Consider the following 19,129-nt stretch of genomic DNA (forward strand, 5'->3'; position numbering starts at 1 on the left):
TCTTAGCTCCACGTCTCCATCCTTACTGCTAATGGTTACCATTCACCCTCCTGCTCAACAATTTTCTAAGTCTGAGAAAAGTCCTAAGGATTCACCATCCCCAATGAGAAAAAAAAACCCCATCTCAAACGTGCATGAAATGGGCAGCCCATTAGTTTTAAACAGTGATTCTTAATTCCGCAAGAGACATTCATCTCCCCACAATGGCAGCAAGGAAGGCAAACGCAATGCTGGCATTTATTTCAAGAGGGCTAGAATACAAAAAGAGGGATGTAATGCTGAGGCTCTATAAGGCACTGGTCAGGCCACATTTGGAGCATCGTCAGCAATTATGGACACCAAATCTGAGGTAGGATGTGCTGGCTCTGGTGAGTCTAGAAGAGGTTTCTAAGAATGATCCCAGGAATGAGTGGGTTAACAAATTATGAGCGTTTGATAGCACTGGGCCTGTACTCGCTGGAGTTTAGAAGGATGAAAGGGGACCTCATTGAAACTTACCGAATAGTGAAAGGCTTATCATATCATATCATATATCTACAGCCGGAAACAGGCCTTTTCGGCCCTCCAAGTCCGTGCCGCCCAGCGATCCCCGCACATTAACACTATCCTACACCCACTAGGGACAATTTTTACATTTACCCAGCCAATTAACCTACATACCTGTACGTCTTTGGAGTGTGGGAGGAAACCGAAGATCTCGGAGAAAACCCACGCAGGTCACGGGGAGAACGTACAAACTCCTTACAGTGCAGCACCCGTAGTCAGGATCGAACCTGAGTCTCCGGCGCTGCATTCGCTGTAAAGCAGCAACTCTACCGCTGCGCTACCGTGCCGCCCAGATAGAGTGGATGTGGAGAGGATGTTTCCACTGGTGGGAGAGTCTAGGACTAGAGGTCATAGCCTCAGAATTAAAGGACGTTCCTTTTGGAAGAAGATGAGGAGGAATTTATTTAGTCAGTGGGTGGTGAATCTGTAGAAATCTTTGCCACTGAAGGCTGTGAAGGCCAAATCAGTGGATATTTTTAAGGCAGAGATAGATAGATTCTTGATCAGTATGGGTGTCAAGGGTTATGGGGAGAAGGCAGGAGAATGTGGTTAAGAGGGAGAGATGGATCATACATGATTGAATGGCGGAGTGGGCCGAATGGCCTAATTCTGCTCCGATCACTTATGACCTTATGAAAATGCTCAGTAGGACGGTTCTCTATTCAGTTGTAGTGCAAGGTGGACTGGGCAGGGTTACCTGGTGTGTAGGATGATGTCGGTGAGGGATCCACCCTGCAGTAGCTCCATCACCACCCACAGCTGGTCGTCCACCAGGTGGCTGCTGTACATCTTCACCACATGCTCGTGCTGGTAATCTCTCATAATCACCACCTGATAAACCAGGACACAGAGCTACTCAATGACTGCCCCCACAAAACCAGAGAACCCTCCCCCCACTGACATAGAGTCACAGAGTCATAGAGTGATACCGTGCGGAAACAGGCCCTTCGGCCCAACTCGCCCACACCGGCCAACAATGTCCCAGCTGCACTAGTCCCACCTGCCTGCACTTGGTCCATAACCCTCCAAACCCATCCTATCCATGTATCTGTCCACCTGTTTCTTATACGATGGGATAGTCCCAGCGTCAACTACCTCCTATGGCAGCTTGTTCCATACACCCACCACCATCTGTGTGAAAAAAATACTCTTCGGATTCCTATTAAATCTTTTCCCCTTCACCTTGAACCTATGTCCTCGATTCCCCTACTCTGGGTAAAAGACTCTGTGCATCCACCCGATCTATTCCTCTCAAGATTTTGTACACCTCTACAAGATCTCTCCTCATCCTCCTGCGCTCCATGGAATAGAGACCCGGCCTACTCAACCTCTCCCTATAGCTCACACCCTCTAGTCCTGGCAACATCCTCGTAAATCTTTTCTGAACCCTTTCAAGCTTGACAATATCTTTCCCATAACACGGTGCCCAGAACTGAACACAATATTCTAAATGCGGTCTCACCAACGTCTTATACAACTGCAACATGACCTCCCAACTTCTATACTCAATACTCTGACTGATGAAGGCCAAAGTGCCAAAAGCCTTTTTGCCATCCATATCTACCTGCGACTCGACCTTCAAGGAACATGTTCCCCTGATACATGTTGATCGTCCCTCACTGACCTCTGAACCCACTGACCCCTCTTGTTGACCTCCATCACTGACCCTCCCATCGTTTACCTGAACCCAATGACACTGACCACAAGCCCATTAAGCCCCTCGCTGTCCCCCATCAGTTACCCTCCCATCCTTTACCTGAACCCAAACCACAGACCCGTGAACCCACTGACGTTCCCATCGCTCCCTCCCCCCAGACCCACTTGTGCAACCCCTGAACCCACTCATGTTCACCTCTCATTGACCCCCCAACACAGTGACCCCTCTCTCTGCCCCTCCCCTCATCTGCCCATCAGACCAGCCCAAGGCAGAAAGACCCCCCCGTCCCCTCCCCTCCCCCCCCCCCCACCGCCTTCACCTCATTGAACAGCAGCTCCCGTCTCTGTTGCGTGCGCAGGTCCATCATCTTCACGGCCACCCTTTGTCCGGTGAGTCTCTCGGTGGCCGCACACACAATGCCCGTGGAGCCCTCTCCGATTTTACAGAACGACTCCAGCTGCTCCGTGGGATCGGCCTGGTCCACCACCGTTACCATGGCTGCCCTGAACTGCCCGTGGGTGACCATGCTGCTAGACCCGGCCTGACCCTGCTCCGCGGGGGCTGGGCTGTGCTGAAGGGAGCTGTATGTGCGCGGACCCCCTCCCCTCGGGCCCGGCACTTCCCGGCTGAAGCTCTCCCTCGCTGGAGCAGCTTCAGGCTTCTTCTTTCTGCTCCCCCTCTTCTTGCGTTCTTCCGGGCTCCGCGTTATGTCTCCATTCCTCCTGCACTGGTAGTTTGCCTTGACGGACGGAAGAGACAGAGGTGCTCAGCTCCCCCGCAAAACACCGCAACACCCGCCGAGGGACCCCAACAACACAGCCAACCCCACCGGTGTCCCGCCACCCTCTGGAACCCTGGGCGTTTGTTTGAGGGGCACACGAACAGAACATAGAACAGTGCAGATGGACACAAAAAGCTGGAGTAACTCATCATCTCCAGAGAAATGGAATAGGTGACGTTTCCTACTCCTTTTCCGTCATCAGAGATGCTGCCCGAGTTACTCTGTCTTTTTTGTGTCTGCTTTCGGTGTAAACCGGTGTAAACCGGTGTAATCCAGAACCAGGGGCCACAGTTTAAGAATAAGGGGTAGGCCATTTAGAACGGAGATGAGGAAAAACCTTTTTCAGTCAGAGAGTTGTGAATCTGTGGAATTCTCTGCCTCAGAAGGCAGTGGAGGCCAATTCTCTGAATGCATTCAAGAGAGAGCTAGATAGAGCTCTTAAGGATAGCGGAGTCAGGGGGTATGGGGAGAAGGCAGGAACGGGGTACTGATTGAGAATGATCAGCCATGATCAGATTGAATGGTGGTGCTGGCTCGAAGGGCCGAATGGCCTACTCCTGCACCAGATAGCCCAGCTGTTGGCAGTTGTGCAGTAGAAAAAATAATAAAATGGTAATAATATTAATTATTGGACCAAATGCTGGTAAATAGGTTAGTATAGATCAGCAAGCACATGGTAGGCCGAAGGACCGCTTTTGTGTTGTGTGACCCAGATGGTTTCGCCACTGTAGTTTGGTGTTTGAGTCCACTGCCATGTTCATTTGACTTTTTCGTCGAGACAATGGGAGATCTCCTTCCTTGGAAAGGATTTCTTCCTTATTTGGACGCTGGTTGTGGAGGATCATCCCAGGTGTCTGCAGTGACTCATGGTCTTTTCACCCCCCCCCCCCCCGTTTCATGCCTGTGGTGGGACAATTACACAAGGACTGAAGAAAGTAACACACAGGTATGAGCACCTCATTACTCAGTGTGGACTGTGTCATGCGTGTGTCATGAGCTGCGTTACCTAGTCCTGGAAGCAAACCCTGATCAAGGAGCATTGGTGAGGTAAATGTTCCATTTTTGTTCTGAGGCAGAGAATTCCACAGATTCACAACTCTCTGACTGAAAAAGTTTTTCCTCATCTCCGTTCTAAATGGCCTACCCCTTATTCTTAAACTGTGGCCCCTGGTTCTGGACTCCCCCAACATTGGGAACATGTTTCCTGCCTCTAACGTGTCCAATCCCTTAATAATATTATATGTTTCAATAAGATCCCCTCTCATCCTTCTAAATTCCAGTGTATACAAGCCTAGTCGCCCCAGTCTTTCAAAATACGACAGTCCCGCCATTCCTGGAATTAACCTAGTGAACCTACGCTGCACGCCCTCAATAGCAAGAATATCCTTCCTCAAATTTGGAGACAATACTGCACACAGTACTCCAGGTGCGGTCTCACTTGGGCCCTGTACAACTTCCGAAGGCCTCTTTGCTCCTATACTCAACTCCTCTTGTTATGAAGGCCAACATTCCATTGGCTTTCTTCTTGCTAATGTTACTTTTGCTGATGTTTCCATTTAATCCTCGCGCATCCTTAATGCCCTCGCGCATCAATGAGCCTTGGGCATCCAACACCCTGTCTGTTGCCGGTTTGTGGTTTATAGCTCCTCGGACCACTGTCGGTAGGTACTCACCACTGCTGACCGGGAGCACCCCACAAGCCTTGCCGTTTCACAGATGCTCTGACCCAGTCGTCTGGCCGTAACAATTTGGCCCTTGTCAAAGTTGCTCAGGTCTTTACACCTGCCCATTTCTCCTGCATCCAACACATCAACTTCAAGAACTGACTGTTCACTTGCTGCCTAATATATCCCACCCCTTGACACGTGCCATTGTAACAAGATAATCAATGTTTTTCACTTCACCTGTCAGTGGTCATAATGTTTTGGCTCATCGGTGTACAATCAAGCCCTACGTAAGTACTGTAAGAAAATAACTGCAGATGCTGGTACAAATCGAAGGTATTTATTTCACAAAATGCTGGAGTAACTCAGCAGGTCAGGCAGCATCTCAGGAGAGAAGGAATGGGTAACATTTTGGGTCGAGACCCTTCTTCAGACCGACCCGAAACGTCACCCATTCCTTCTCTCCAGAGATGCTGACTGTCCCGCTGAGTTACTCCAGCATTTTGTGTCTATCTTCGGTTTAAACCAGCATCTGCAGTTCCTTCCTGCACATTTTCACAGACAAAGTCCAATGTCCCAATAGAATAGAGATGAATCAGATTGTTGGTAGACACAAAATGCTGGAGTGCCTCAGCGGGGCAGGCAGCATCTCGGGAGAGAAGGAATGGGGGACACTTCGGGTCAAGACCCTGGAAGGACTGTTCAGAAGCCTGACAACAGAGGGGGAAAAGCTGTTCTTGGTGTGCCCATTTAAGCTTCAGTATCCTCTCACCTGCATGGGCGAGGAGAAAGGGGAATGACTGGGATAGAAAAGGCTGACATTGGTCCAATAACCTGCTGGATCTGCTGATGTATTGGAATTCCCACTGCCCGAAGCTGATTACAGCCTTCAAATTGAACCACTGCAGAGGGTGGTGCAGCGGTAGAGCTACTGCCTTACAGATAGTCATGGCTGATCTATCTCTCCCACTCAACCCCATTCTCCTGCCTTCTCCCGATAACCCCTGACACCTGTACTAATCAAGAATCTATCTATCTCAGCCTTAAAAATGTCCACTGACTTGGCCTCCACAGCCGTCTGTGGCAAAGAATTCCACAGATTCACCACCCTCTGACGAAAGAAATACCTCCTCATCTCCTTCCTAAAGGAACGTACTTTAATTCTGAGGCTAAGACCTCTCGTCCTTAACTCTCCCACTTGAAATAAACTTGACTTGACTAATGGAAACATCCTCTCCACATCCAATCTATCCAGGCCTTTCACTATTCCACTCATCACTTTAATTTAATGTTTCATGTACCTTGTTGAGTTTTATGACTGTTGGCAGACCAATTTCCCTCCTGGGTAGCTATTAGCCTGGACATCCCGTATATTGGGCTAAATTGGTTTGTCCCGTATGGGACCGCCCTTGTCCCGTAATAGGCCCGGACTGTGCTGTAGGCCCGGACACTGTAAGTCCGGACACTGTAGGCCCGGACACTGTAAGCCCGGACACTGTAGGCCCGGACACTGTAGGCCCGGACACTGTAGGCCCGGACACTGTAGGCCCGGACAGTGTAGGCCCGGGAGATGCCGAACGGAGATTGCGTAGCAACCCGCCTCCCGTCCCGGGCGGCCGCCATTAGTGGAGCAGGAGCACGTGGCCGCAGGCTGGGTGAAGTCACGTGGGGCGCCGGGCGGTGACGTCATCCTTTGTCCCTTATTTGAGAGTAAGGAAGTTGGCAACCCTACTCCTGGGGGAAATCCCATCCCTTCTCTCCAGAGATGCTGCCTGTCCCGCTGAGTTACTCCAGCATTTTGTGTCTGTCTTCGACTTAAACCAGCATCTGCAGTTCCTTTCTACACATAAATAAAGTTCTATCATATCGTATCTCCTTTCTATCTCCGGCCTAACTCCCATCTTATTTTCTGTCACCTGTTGTCCTCCAATGGTTTCTGGTCTGCTGAGGCCTTAACATTACGATTCACATCCCTCTGCTCCGTAGCCTTGCTCTGCAACCACCTCCAGTCCTGCAACCTCCCAGCATGGCTTGCATCCTTTGCATTCTTCTCTCTTCTGCAACCTCATTCCCCACCCCAACATCAAGCACTGGAATAACCTCCCCAAACGTTTGACCTGTGCCTCTCACAACGTTTTACTTCATTTGTTAAAGCCTATCACTTTAGACAATAGACAATAGGTGCAGGAGGAGGCCATTCGGCCCTTCGAGCCAGCACCGCCATTCAATGTGATCATGGCTGATCATTCTCAATCAGTACCCCGTTCCTGCCTTCTCCCCATACCCCCTGACTCCGCTATCCTTAAGAGCTCTATCTAGCTCTCTCTTGAATGCAATCAGAGAATTGGCCTCCACTGCCTTCTGAGGCAGAGAATTCCACAGATTCACAACTCTCTGACTGAAAAAGTTTTTCCTCATCTCAGTTCTAAATGGCCTACCCCTTATTCTTAAACTGTGGCCCCTTGTTCTGGACTCCCCCAACATTGGGAACATGTTCCCTGCATCTAACTTGTCCAGTCCTTTTATAATTTTACACGTTTCTATAAGATCCCCTCTCATCCTTCTACATTCCCGTGAATACAAGCCCAGTCTTTCCAATCTTTCCTCATATGACAGTCCCGACATCCCGGGGATTAACCTAGTAAACCTACGCTGCACGCCCTCAATAGCAATATTAATATTTTATAGTCACATTTCACGATACCTTATATTAATATTTTAATTCCCCACCCAATTTGGATGGCACAATGACACAGCTGGTAGAATTGTTACCTCACAGTGCCAGAGACCCGGGTTCAATCTTGATGTCTATGTGGAGTTTGCATGTTCTCCCTGTGACTGCATGCATCAGTTTCCTCCCACGTTCAAAAGGCGTGCGGGTCTGTAGGTTAATTGGCCTCTGTGATTTGCCCCTTGTGTGTATGGAGTGGGATAACATAGTGCTATTGTGAACGGATAATCAATGGTCAACGTGGACTCAGTGGGCTGAAGGGCTTGCTTCCAAGCTATATCTTTCAATCAATCAAAAGTACATTTCTTTTCAGTATAAGTATCTTTATCAGTATCTTTTCAGAGAGGATTTCAGTACAGGAGTAAAGAGGACCTTCTGCAATTGTATAGGGCCCTGGTAAAACCACATCTGGAGTATTGTGTGCAATTTTGATCTCCTAATTTGAGGAAGGACATCCTTTGTAATTGAGGCAGTGCGGCGTAGCTTCATGAGCTTGATCCCTGGGATGGCAGGACTGTCCTATGAGGAAAGATTGAAAAGACCAGGCTTGTATTCACTGGAGTTTAGAAGGATGAGAGGGGATCTTATAGAAACTTATAAAATTTTAAAACGACTGGACAAGCTAGATGCAGGAAAAATGTTCCCAATGTTGGGGGAGTCCAGAACCAGGGGCCACAGTCTTAGAATAAAGGGGAGGCCATTTAAAACTGAGGTGAGAAGGAACTTTTTCACCCAGAGAGTTGTGAATTTGTGGAATTCTCTGCCACAGAGGGCAGTGGAGGCCAAAATCACTGGATGGATTTAAGAGAGAGTTAGATAGAGCTCTAGGGGCTGGTGGAATCAAGGGATATGGGGAGAAGGCAGGCACGGGTTACTGATTGTGGATGATCAGCCATGATCACAACGAATGGTGGTGCTGGCTCGAGGGGCCGAATGGTCTCCTCATGCACCTATTTTCTACGTTTCTATGTTTTGTTTGCTGCCCAGCTCTTGAAAGATCTTGGGCAGCACTTCTCTGTGTCAGATGTGCTTCAGTATAGAAATGCAGGTTGTTCCCATTTGTGGCCATGTTATGCTGTCTCCTGCCAGCGTTGTATCCTGACATTACCCCAATCATGTCATGTTTCAATGCTTCCTCTTCACGTGTTGACCCATTTGCTTGCATTCTCTTCAGCTTATCCGGGCTAAATCAATTGTCCCCTTGGGGTAGATACTTTCCACTCAACTTTTCCTGGAGGCATCCTGTCCATTTTATTATTTACTTGTTGTTGGATTTTGTGCCAGAGTAACATTCTTCTCTGCATTCAACTTCATCTCTCATCGACCTGCCTTTCCCACCAACCTATCCCCTCTGGCAGTGCTCTGCAACTTGCCACACATTAATTTGGGACTATTTGCAAACCTGATTCATAATCTTGGGAGACAGCCAGCAGCGACATATATACCACGTTAGCTGGCTATACCTGGCCCCTCCCAGAAAGAAAAGGTCCCCTGCAAGAATTGGTTACAACTGAGTAGCCTGTTCACCCCACCTCACTGCATGGGGCTGGCCTCACATGGGGACCTCATTGGGCCTTACCGACTGGTGAAAGGCCTGGATGGAGTGGATGTGATGTTTCCACTAGTGGGAGAGTCTAAGACCAGAGGTCATAGCCTCAGAATTAAAGGACCTTCTTTTAGGAAGGAGATGAGGAGAAATTTTGTTGGATGGTGAATCTGTGGAATTCTTTGCCACAGAAGGCAGTGGAGGCCAAGTCAGTGGATATTTTTAAGGCTGAGATAGATAGATTCTTGATTAGTACAGGTGTCAGGGGTTATCGGGAGAAGGCAGGAGAATGGGGTTGAGTGGGAGAGATAGATCAGCCATGACTTGATGGGCCGAATGGCTTAATTCTGCTCCTAAGACTTACAAACATGAACTTATGCGGAGAGACTGGATAGGCTGGGTTTATTCTCACTGGAACATTGGAGGTTGAGTGACCTTATAGAGATTTATGAAATTGTGAGAGGCGTAGATATGGGTGATGGTTAGTATCTTTTTACTTGGGATTGGAAGTCCAAATCAAAAGTGCATACGTTTAGTTAAGTTTAGAGAAACTGCCTGGAAACAAGCCCTTCGGCCCACCGAGTCCGCGCCGACCAGGGATCCCCGCGTATTAACACTATCCTACACACACTAGGGATATCTTACATTTATTCCAAGCCAATTGACCTACAAATATGTATGTCTTTGGACTGTGGGAGGAAACCGAGGATTTTGGGGAAAACCCAAGCAGGTCATGGGGAGAACGTTATTAACTCCATACAGACAAGCATCCGTGGTCAGGATCGAACCCGGGTCTTTGGCGCTGTAAGGCAGTAGCTGTAACGATCTGCCACCGTGCCGCCCTTGAAGGTTTAAGATGAGAGGGGAGAAGTTTGAAGGGATGGGAGGGGCAAGAATTTTGGTGGTGGGTACATGGCATGTTGCCAAAGGACGTAGCAGAAGTGGGTGCAATTAGAGCATTTAAAAGACATTTGGACTGGATCACAGATAGGAAAGGGGTGGAGGGGAATGGGCCTAACACAGGCAAATGGGATTAGCTTGGATGGCGTCAGAGTGGGCATGAAGTTGAGCTGAAGGGGTTGTTCCCCTTTGCAACTCTATGATGATGTTCTTTATCAAGTTTGTTGATAAAGTCTGTGGGTCTGAAGAAGGGTCTCGACCCGAAACGTCACCCATTCCTTCTATCCAGTGGTGCTGCCTGACCCGCTGAGTTACTCCAGCATTTTGTGTCTACCTGTTGATAAACCAGTTAGGAAGAAGGGTCTCGACCCGAAACATCACCCATTCCTTCTCTCCACAGATGCTGCCTGAGTTACTCCAGCATTTCGTGTCTATTTTAGGATTCCATAATGGTTTTGTCCGGATTACCAGACTTTATATATTCAAATTGCTACAAAAAACCCATCCACTGAGCGACCACAATCTCTTCCAGTAATAATGACTAATTGGATAGAAGCGGTAGAGTTGCTGTCTCACAGCGCCGTAGACACGGGTTCAATCCCGACTACGGGCGCTGCCTCTACGGAATTTGTACGTTCTCCCCGTGACATGTGTGTGTTTTCTCCGGGAACTCTTGTTTCCTCCCACACTCCAAAGACGTACAGGTTTGTAGGTTAATAGGCTTGGTACAAATGTCAATTGTCCCTAGTGTGTGTAGGATAGTGTTAATGTGCGGGGATCGCCGGTCGGCGCGGACTTGGTGGGCTGAAGGGCCTGTTTTCGTGCTGTATCTCTAATCTAAACTAAAACTAAGAGGGTTTGCGGACTTTGGTGTCTCAATACTGCAGTTGTACAGGGCATCGGTGAGACCACACCTGGAGTATTGCGTACAGTTTTGGTCTCCTAATCTGAGGAAAGACATTGAATGGCGGTGCTGGCTCGAAGGGCTGAATGGCCTACTCCTGCACCTATTGTCTATTGTCTATTGTCTATTCTTGCCATAGAGGGAGTACAGAGAAGGTTCACCAGATTGATTCCTGGGATGGCAGGACTTTCATATGAAGAAAGACTGGATAGACTTGGCTTGTACTCGCTGGAATTTAGAAGATTGAGGGGGGATCTTATAGAAACTTACAAAATCCTTAAGGGGTTGGGCAGGCTAGATGCAGGAAGATTGTTCCCGATGATGGGGAAGTTCAGAACAAGGGGTCACAGTTTAAGGATAAGGGGGAAGTCTTTTAGGACCGAGATGAGAACGTTTTTTTTCACACAGAGAGTGGTGAATCTGTGGAATTCTCTGCCACAGAAGGTAGTTGAGGCCAGTTCATTGGCTATATTTAAGTGGGAGTTAGATGTGGCCCTTGTGGCTAAAGGGATCAGGGGGTATGGAGAGAAGGCAGGTACAGGATACTGAGTTGGATGATCAGCCATGATCATATTGAAAATGGCGGTGCAGGCTCGAAGGGCCGAATGGCCTACTCCTGCACCTATTTTCTATGTTTCTATGTTTCTAATATAAGTATCGGCCCATTGCGTAAATGGGGGCAGTGATTCAAATCAAGTCCTAGCTACGTACCTGATCCTGGCTGGTTGACGTGACTGGGCCTGAGGTGTTGAGTGAGGTGTTTGCTGTGAGAGTGGCATTGTGTTGGTTCCCTTGACTGTGGGGTAGCAGAGGCGGGCTGCCTAAGCCCGAGTCCTGACGTCTCTGCTGCTTCGAGGTAGACTGAATGAAGAAACAGGATATGGGTCTCCAGCCCGCGCTGTTTCTTCTCCCCGATCTCGTCCTGGTCACTCCCTGTGGGGAGCCAGGTGCTCCTTTGCCTGTGGGCGACGTGGAGTTCAGCGGTTCAAGTGAATGATCGGTGGGCTTTGCCTTCTGTCGCTCGTATTCCAGTGAGGGGATGGTCAGGTTCTTGACCGGCTGGGCCTCGTGAATCCCATTGCCGTTTTGCTGCAAATGTGAGCCCTTCGGAAGATGCAGCCGGGCCGTGAAACTTCCAATCTGCCCTTTGCACCTTGCTTTCTGGTCCCCGAAGAAGTTATTGCTCCAACGTCGCCCGGGATTAAGGCACAACATTTCCTGGGTCGTGGCCTCCTCGATTTTCTTCAGAGGCCCCTCTTTCCTCTGAGACGAGCAGATGGTGTTTCTCCGTAAAGAGTTGGACCTTGCAACCGAAAGTTCCAGCAGATCAGACACCAGCCCCGGGAGATTATTATTCACTCCAGATACAGTTCCACGGACAATGGGCTGTGCAATAAAACAGACAAGTGACATGATGAAAGCAGAGAAGCGTACATGGCAATTATAACATTACTCAGCTCAAGAAGATGCACAAAAAAATTGTTTTCCAGAGGCATAAGAATGAGGAAGGCCTGAGATGACGGTTATGTTTTAGTTTATTGGCACAGAGTGATATTCGCGTTGAACATAGAATTTGGATAATCTATATACTAAAACTGGGCGATCGTTCTGCTGAACACTTTTGCTCAGTTCGCCTGGACCTACCTTATCTCCCGGTTGTCAAGCACTTTAACCGCCTCCCATTCCCACCCTAACCTTTCTGTCCTGGGCTTCCTCCACTGTCAGAGTGAGGCTAAATAAATTGTGGGAACAGCACCTCATATTTCTCTCGGGCAATTCACAACCCAGCAGTATTAATATTGATTTCTCTAACTTCAAATAACCCTTCCATCCCCTCTCTCTCCATCTCACCCCCACCTAAGTCATTCTACCAGGTTCAAAGTCGTCTTGTTGAGCCCCATTGTCTGTAACTTTGAGGGTATGAGGCGTGAATTGTCCAAGATAGACTGGCGATTGGTGCTGAAAGGGTTGACGGTGGACATGCAATGGAAGGCATTTAAAGGTCGCATGGATGAACTACAACAAGTGTTCATCCCAGTTTGGCAAAAGAACAAACCAGGAATGGTAGTGCATCCGTGGCTAACAAGGGAAATCAAGGATAGTATTAAAACAAAAGATGAAGCATACAGATTAGCCAGAAAAAGTAGCATACCAGAGGACTGGGAGAAATTCAGAGTCCAGCAGAGGAGGACAAAGGGCTTAATTAGGAAAGGGAAAATAGATTATGAGGGAAAACTGGCAAGGAACATAAAAACAGACTGCAAAAGCTTTTATAGATATGTCAAGAGAAAAAGATTAGTTAAGGCAAATGTAGGTCCCTTGCAGTCGGAAACAGGTGAATTGATCATAGGGAACAAGGAGATGGCAGACCAATTGAACAAATACTTTGGTTCTGTCTTCACTAAGGAAGACATAAACCATCTGCCGGACATAGCGGGGGACCCGGGGGTCTAAAGAGATGGAGGAACTGAGGGAAATCCAGGTTAGTCGGGAAGTGGTGTTAGGTAAATAAAGGCAGATAAATCCCCAGGACCAGACAGGCTGCATCCCAGAGTGCTTAAGGAAGTAGCCTCAGAAATAGTGGATGCATTAGTGATAATTTTTCAAAACTCTTTAGATTCTGGAGTAGTTCCTGAGGACTGGAGGGTAGCTAATGTAACCCCACTTTTTAAAAAGGGAGGGAGAGAGAAAACGGGGAATTATAGACCAGTTAGCCTAACATCGGTAGTGGGGAACATGCTAGAGTCAGTTATTAAAGATGTGATAGCATTACATTTGGAAAGTGGTGAAATCATCGGACAAAGTCAGCATGGATTTACCAAAGGCCAATCATGTCTGACGAATCTTATAGAATTTTTCGAGGATGTAACTAGTAGAGTGGATAAGGGAGAACCAGTCGATGTGTTATATCTGGACTTTCAGAAGGCCTTCGACAAGGTCCCACATAGGAGATTGGTGTACAAACTTAAAGCACACGGTATTGAGGGTTCAGTGTTGAGGTGGATAGAAAATTGGTTGGCGGACAGGAAGGAAAGAGTAGGAATAAACGGGTCCTTTTCGGAATGGCAGGCAGTGACTAGTGGGGTACCGCAAGGCTCAGTGCTGGGACCCCAGTTATTTACAGTGTATATTAATGATTTGGACGAGGGAATTGAATGCAACATCTCTAAGTTTGCGGATGACACGAAGCTGGGTGGCAGTGTTAGTTGCGAGGAGGATGCTAGGAGGCTGCAGAGTGACTTGGATAGATTAGGCGAGTGGGCAAATGCATGGCAGATGCAATATAATGTGGATAAATGTGAGGTTATCCACTTTGGCGGCAAGAACAGGAAAGCAGAGTATTACCTGAATGGTGACCGATTGGGAGAAGGGGAGATGCAACGTGACTTGGGTGTCATGGTGCACCAGTCATTGAAAGCAAGCATGCAGGTGCAGCAGGCAGTGAAGAAAGCGAATGGTATGTTGGCATTCATAGCAAGAGGATTTGAGTTTAGGAGCAGGGAGGTTCTGCTGCAGTTGTACAGGGCCTTGGTGAGACCGCACCTGGAGTACTGTGTGCAGTTTTGGTCTCCTAACCTGAGGAAAGACGTTCTTGCCTTAGAGGGAGTACAGAGAAGGTTCACCAGATTGATCCCTGAGGAAAGACTAGATAGACTGGGCTTGTACTCGCTGGAATTTAGAAGACTGAGGGGGGATCTTATAGAAACATATAAAATTCTTAAGGGGTTGGAGAGGCTAGATGCGGGAAGATTGTTCCCGATGTTGGGGGAGTCCAGAACCAGGGGTCACAGCTTAAGGATAAGGGGGAAGTCTTTTAGGACCGAGATGAGAAAACATTTCTTCACACAGAGTGGTGAGTCTGTGGAATTCTCTGCCACAGAAGGTAGTTGAGGCCAGTTCATTGGCTATATTTAAGAGGGAGTTAGAGGGATCAGGGGGTATGGAGAGAAGGCAGGTACAGGTTACTGAACTGAATGATCAGCCATGATCATATTGAATGGCGGTGCAGGCTCGAAGGGCCGAATGGCCTACTCCTGCACCTATTTTCTATGTTTCTATCTATGTTTCTATGTAACTCAATTTCACCTAGGCCACAATGAACTGTTTCCTTTATCATCGTTACTTTTTTTGCATATCATTCATCTATACACTAAAACTCTCGTTTGTTATCTTGTTTGTGACTGAACTTCAGCCAAAACGGTACACGATAGCGCAACAATTTCAGGCCCACCTTACTCACCGTTGTCACTTTAATGCAAGTAGTTTTATTGAAATCGGTGTTATATTTTTAAAGTTATTCACATTTTAAAGTTTAAAAGGTGGGGAGGGGGAGGGGGAGGGGGAGGGGAGGATGGAGGGAGGGGGGAAGGAGGGAGTGGGGGAAAAGGGAGAGGGGAGGGGGGGGTTGAGGAGAGAGGGGAGTGGACAGGGTGGTGCACCAATGCAAGCTAGGTTTGGGCCCAACGGGTCCACTTGGTCTAGTTGTTTATAAACTGCATATATATATGTTTGCGTGTGTGCATGTATGTGTATATATGTATGTATATAGCATATGTATGGATATATGTATGTATGTATATATATATATATATATACTAGCGAATATATACCCCCCACCCCCCATTCTCTCCTCCCCCAACCCCAATCTTACTCTCCCCACACCCCCCCTTTCCCCACGACCTCCCCTTTTCCCAGTACCCCTATTTCCCCCACCACCAAGCCCCCTTCGGACGACCCCTGTTTTCCCCCTCCCCAGTCCCCATTCTCAGACCCCGCCACCATTCTCTCTCCCCCACCCCACCTTTCCCCAGCACACCCCTTTCCCCTACTCTCTCTTGCCCCCACGCTGAAACCCTTCAATAAATCAGTAGGAGGGGGGTTGCACGAGCTCTTGTCACACGGGCATTTTGACGTCACACGCTGAAGGCCATGGAAAAAGCGGCTGTTTTTTTTTAATTTTTACTAAAACCTCTGTAACTTAAAAAATACACGACCGAATCAAATAAAAAAATCATTTTCCAGCAGCGTTCAGCGTGGTGATTAAGGCGGTGCAAAAGTTGTGGCACTACGGTTCAGCGTTTTTGCCGAAATCAGCCGAAATAACTGAGAGAAAAAAAGTCTTGACTTTTAAACCTCTGTAACTTAAAACATAAACGACCGGATTAAATTAAAAAATCATTTTCGGCAAGCGTCCAGCGGTGTGATTAGGCGGTGCAAAAATTGTGGCGCTACGGTTGACCGTTTTGCCGTAATCAGCAAAATCACAGATACATACATATATATTGATTCACAAGATCTGACTTTTAATAAGATAGATGTAGATAAGATAAAGTTTGTGAATTAATTGAGAAGTAGCAGAGAAGGGGTAGGAATAAATAAGTGTATAGGTCCTCCTACTTTTTGAACATGCAAGATTTAATTTTTGTTGTTTATGAGAATTCATTCATTTTGTATATAGGTTTATCGTTCATTTCATTTTATTGTTATTTTGTTTTGTTTTTATCTTTTTTTTGTTTTACATGTTCGAAATAAAATATAAACAAAAAAATGATTATCAAAGGGCAGGATATGGTTTGTATTTCTCAAGTTCTTTTTAATATGTTCTTACCACACAGGCCATTGAATCTCTGTTGCGGTTAGAGCCTTCTTACCAGTCCATTCCCCCTGTAACCTGTTCTCTCTAACCCTTCTGTCATCTCCCCCAGGTTTCCAACTAACTACCCACAGGATAGTTTAGAGTGGCCAATTTACTTACCAACCCGAAGATAGACACAAAATGCTGGAGTAACTCAGCGGGACAGGCAGCATCTCTGGAGAGAAGGAACCCTTCTTCAGTCTCAACCCCAAACATCACCCATTCCTTCTCTCCAGAGATGTTGCCTGTCCCGCTGAGTTACTCCAGCTTTTTTTTGCGTCCATCTTCGGTGTAAACCTGCAGTTCTCTCCGATAACTTTGGCTTTGGAGCATGGGAGGAAATCAGGGCACCAAGCAGTCACCGGGAGCTGTGCATAAACTCTGCACAGACAGAACCAGAGAACAGGACTGAACCCAGGTCATTGGAACTGCAAGGTGGCAGAACTATGTGCAGTACCATCCTAATTATCAATCCAGTATAACCAACCTAGAGGTCTCAATAAATTACCAGAATTCAATAGACAATAGACAATGTTAAAGTTTGCTTCTTCTTAAAACAGACAACACACAATGGGTTAAGTAAACCAACTCAAGCTTTAACTCCCCCTCCCACTCCCAGTCTGACCTTTCTGTCATGGGCCTCCTCCAGTGTCGTAGTGAGGCCCACCGCAAATTGGAGGAACAGCACCTCATATATCGCCTGGGCAGCTTGCAGCCCAGCGGTATGAACATCGACTTCTCCAACTTTAGATAGCTTCTCTGTCCCTCTCTTCCCCTCCCCCGTCCCAGATCTCCCTCTATCTTCCTGTCTCCACCTATATTCTTCCTTTGTCCCGCCCCCCTGACATCAGTCTGAAGAAGGGTCTCGATTCCTTCTCTCTTGAGATGCTGCCTGACCTGCTGAGTTACTCCAGCATTTGGTGAATAAATACCTTCGATTTGTACCAGCATCTGCAGTTATTTTCTTACACAAGCTTTACTGGTTGATCAGCCAGCAGGAGTGTCGGGATGTACATCAATCAAGTAAGCAATAAGCACTTGACCCCCCCCCCCCTCAACTGAGCCACCACTCCCCAGAACAAAGTCTGGACCGGATGTTTTATACTGTAAAGATCAAAAGGACACATTCCTTAAGGCATTAGTCATGGTCCCAAAATGCTGTAGTTCGTTAACATCTTCTGAGATTGTCTCTCTTATCAGTTAGCAGTACTGTGTAGATCAAGAGCAATGAGTTGATAGTACATCAAGGGAAGAACAGGAAGGGCACATTTCGAAAGGCATTAGTCCTGGTTCCAATACGTTTTAGTCAATTAGCACCTTCCCACTAGAAAAAGCCTGCTAAAGAAGAATTACGAAGCTAGAAAAGGTAGTCCTGTACCCCCTCGTGCATCTATTATGTATTTAAAGCATTTACCCCTTTCAACAATAGGTGCAGGAGTAGGCCATTCGGCCCTTTCGAGCCAGCACCGCCATTCACTGTGATCATGGCTGATCATTCCACAATCAGCAGTTTGTACAAGTGGCAGATCGCAACTAATTGGAAAGTTAGAATGAATGGCCTGCAGTAATCCTGACGGGGAATAGGTTCAGTGAGCTTTGATAGCTTATTTCTTGTGTTTCACCTTGTTTACCACAATCCATCTGGGCTACAGGGTTGGGCAGCAGAAACAGGCTCTACCCATAATGCACTTGCTGATCGCCACCAAGCCCCATGTAACAGCACGAGGTCCATAGCCTTCCACACCTTGACCATCAAATATTCTTCCAGAAGCTTCCGAAATGCTGCAGGACTACCTGCCTGCACCATCGATGAGATTGTGAAGCCAGAGAAACTCCACACGGACTTCACAACATCAGCAACACATTGCACAGACCAAGCTGCCTGACTGTCCATTCAGTTACTACATTACTCTGTCACGCATTGCCTTTGGTGCAGTTTTTAATTTAGAGATACAGCACGGAATCAGGCCCCCTCGGCCCACCGCGTCCGTACCGACCAGCGATCCCCGCACATTAACACCATCCTACACACACGAGGGACGGCTCTACATTTATACTATTACACCAAGCCAATTAACCTACAAACCTGCACGTCTTTGGAGTGTGGGAGGAAACCAAAGATCCCAGAGAAAACCTACATTGGTCATGGGGAGAACGTACAAAACTCCGTACAGACAAGCGCCCGTGGTCAGGATCGAGCCCGGGTCTCTGGCGCTGTAAGGCAGCAGCTCTACCACTGCGCCACCGTGCCAACTTGCTTCACCCCTTGCCCTCAGCCCACCTTCCCCGCTACCTAAACTAGTTCCTCTCCTTCAGAGTTCCGACAAAGGGTCTTCCATGCTGAAACATTAAGTGTTTCTCTTTCCACAGATGCCACCTGACCTCGACAGTCAAAAGGCAAGAGTGCTTTATTGTGATATGTCCCACAACAGAACATTGAAATTCTTACTTGCAGCAGCACAATATAAACATAGCACTCTGTAAAAACCATCATAAATAGCAAAAAAAGTTCAGTACATATATTTAAAAAACAAACAATAATAGTGCAAAGTCAAAGACAAAATTCCCCCCCAAGTCTATGTACTTCAGAGCTTATTTGGCAGTTGTAGTGTTTAATAGCCTGATGGTTGTTGGCAAGAATCTGCTTCTGAACTGGACGCTAGTTTTCAGGCTCCTACCTCTTCTTCCCGATGGCAGGAGTGAAATTAGTTTTTCCAATATTTTCTGGTTTTATTACAGAACCTCGCAGGAAGTCAGACACAAAA

At 47.4% G+C, this 19,129-nt stretch overlaps 1 protein-coding gene across 1 annotated transcript in view; it reads right to left on the bottom strand.

Annotated features, from left to right (window-relative positions):
• The window catches only part of LOC144597719 (serine/threonine-protein kinase PAK 4-like), a 47,405-nt gene that overhangs the window by 18,510 nt on the left and 9,766 nt on the right, over positions 1 to 19,129 (bottom strand). Inside the window, exons 3-5 of the mRNA XM_078407250.1 lie at positions 11,441 to 12,115; positions 2,523 to 2,942; positions 1,244 to 1,377 (exon numbers count right to left, since the gene is read on the bottom strand). Of these exons, the coding sequence (XP_078263376.1) occupies positions 1,244 to 1,377; positions 2,523 to 2,942; positions 11,441 to 12,115 (1,229 nt within the window). The remainder of the gene's footprint in view (positions 1 to 1,243; positions 1,378 to 2,522; positions 2,943 to 11,440; positions 12,116 to 19,129) is intronic.

The sequence above is a fragment of the Rhinoraja longicauda genome, chromosome 10 (assembly GCF_053455715.1).
Source record: "Rhinoraja longicauda isolate Sanriku21f chromosome 10, sRhiLon1.1, whole genome shotgun sequence".
NCBI classification, from domain to species: Eukaryota; Metazoa; Chordata; class Chondrichthyes; order Rajiformes; family Arhynchobatidae; genus Rhinoraja; species Rhinoraja longicauda.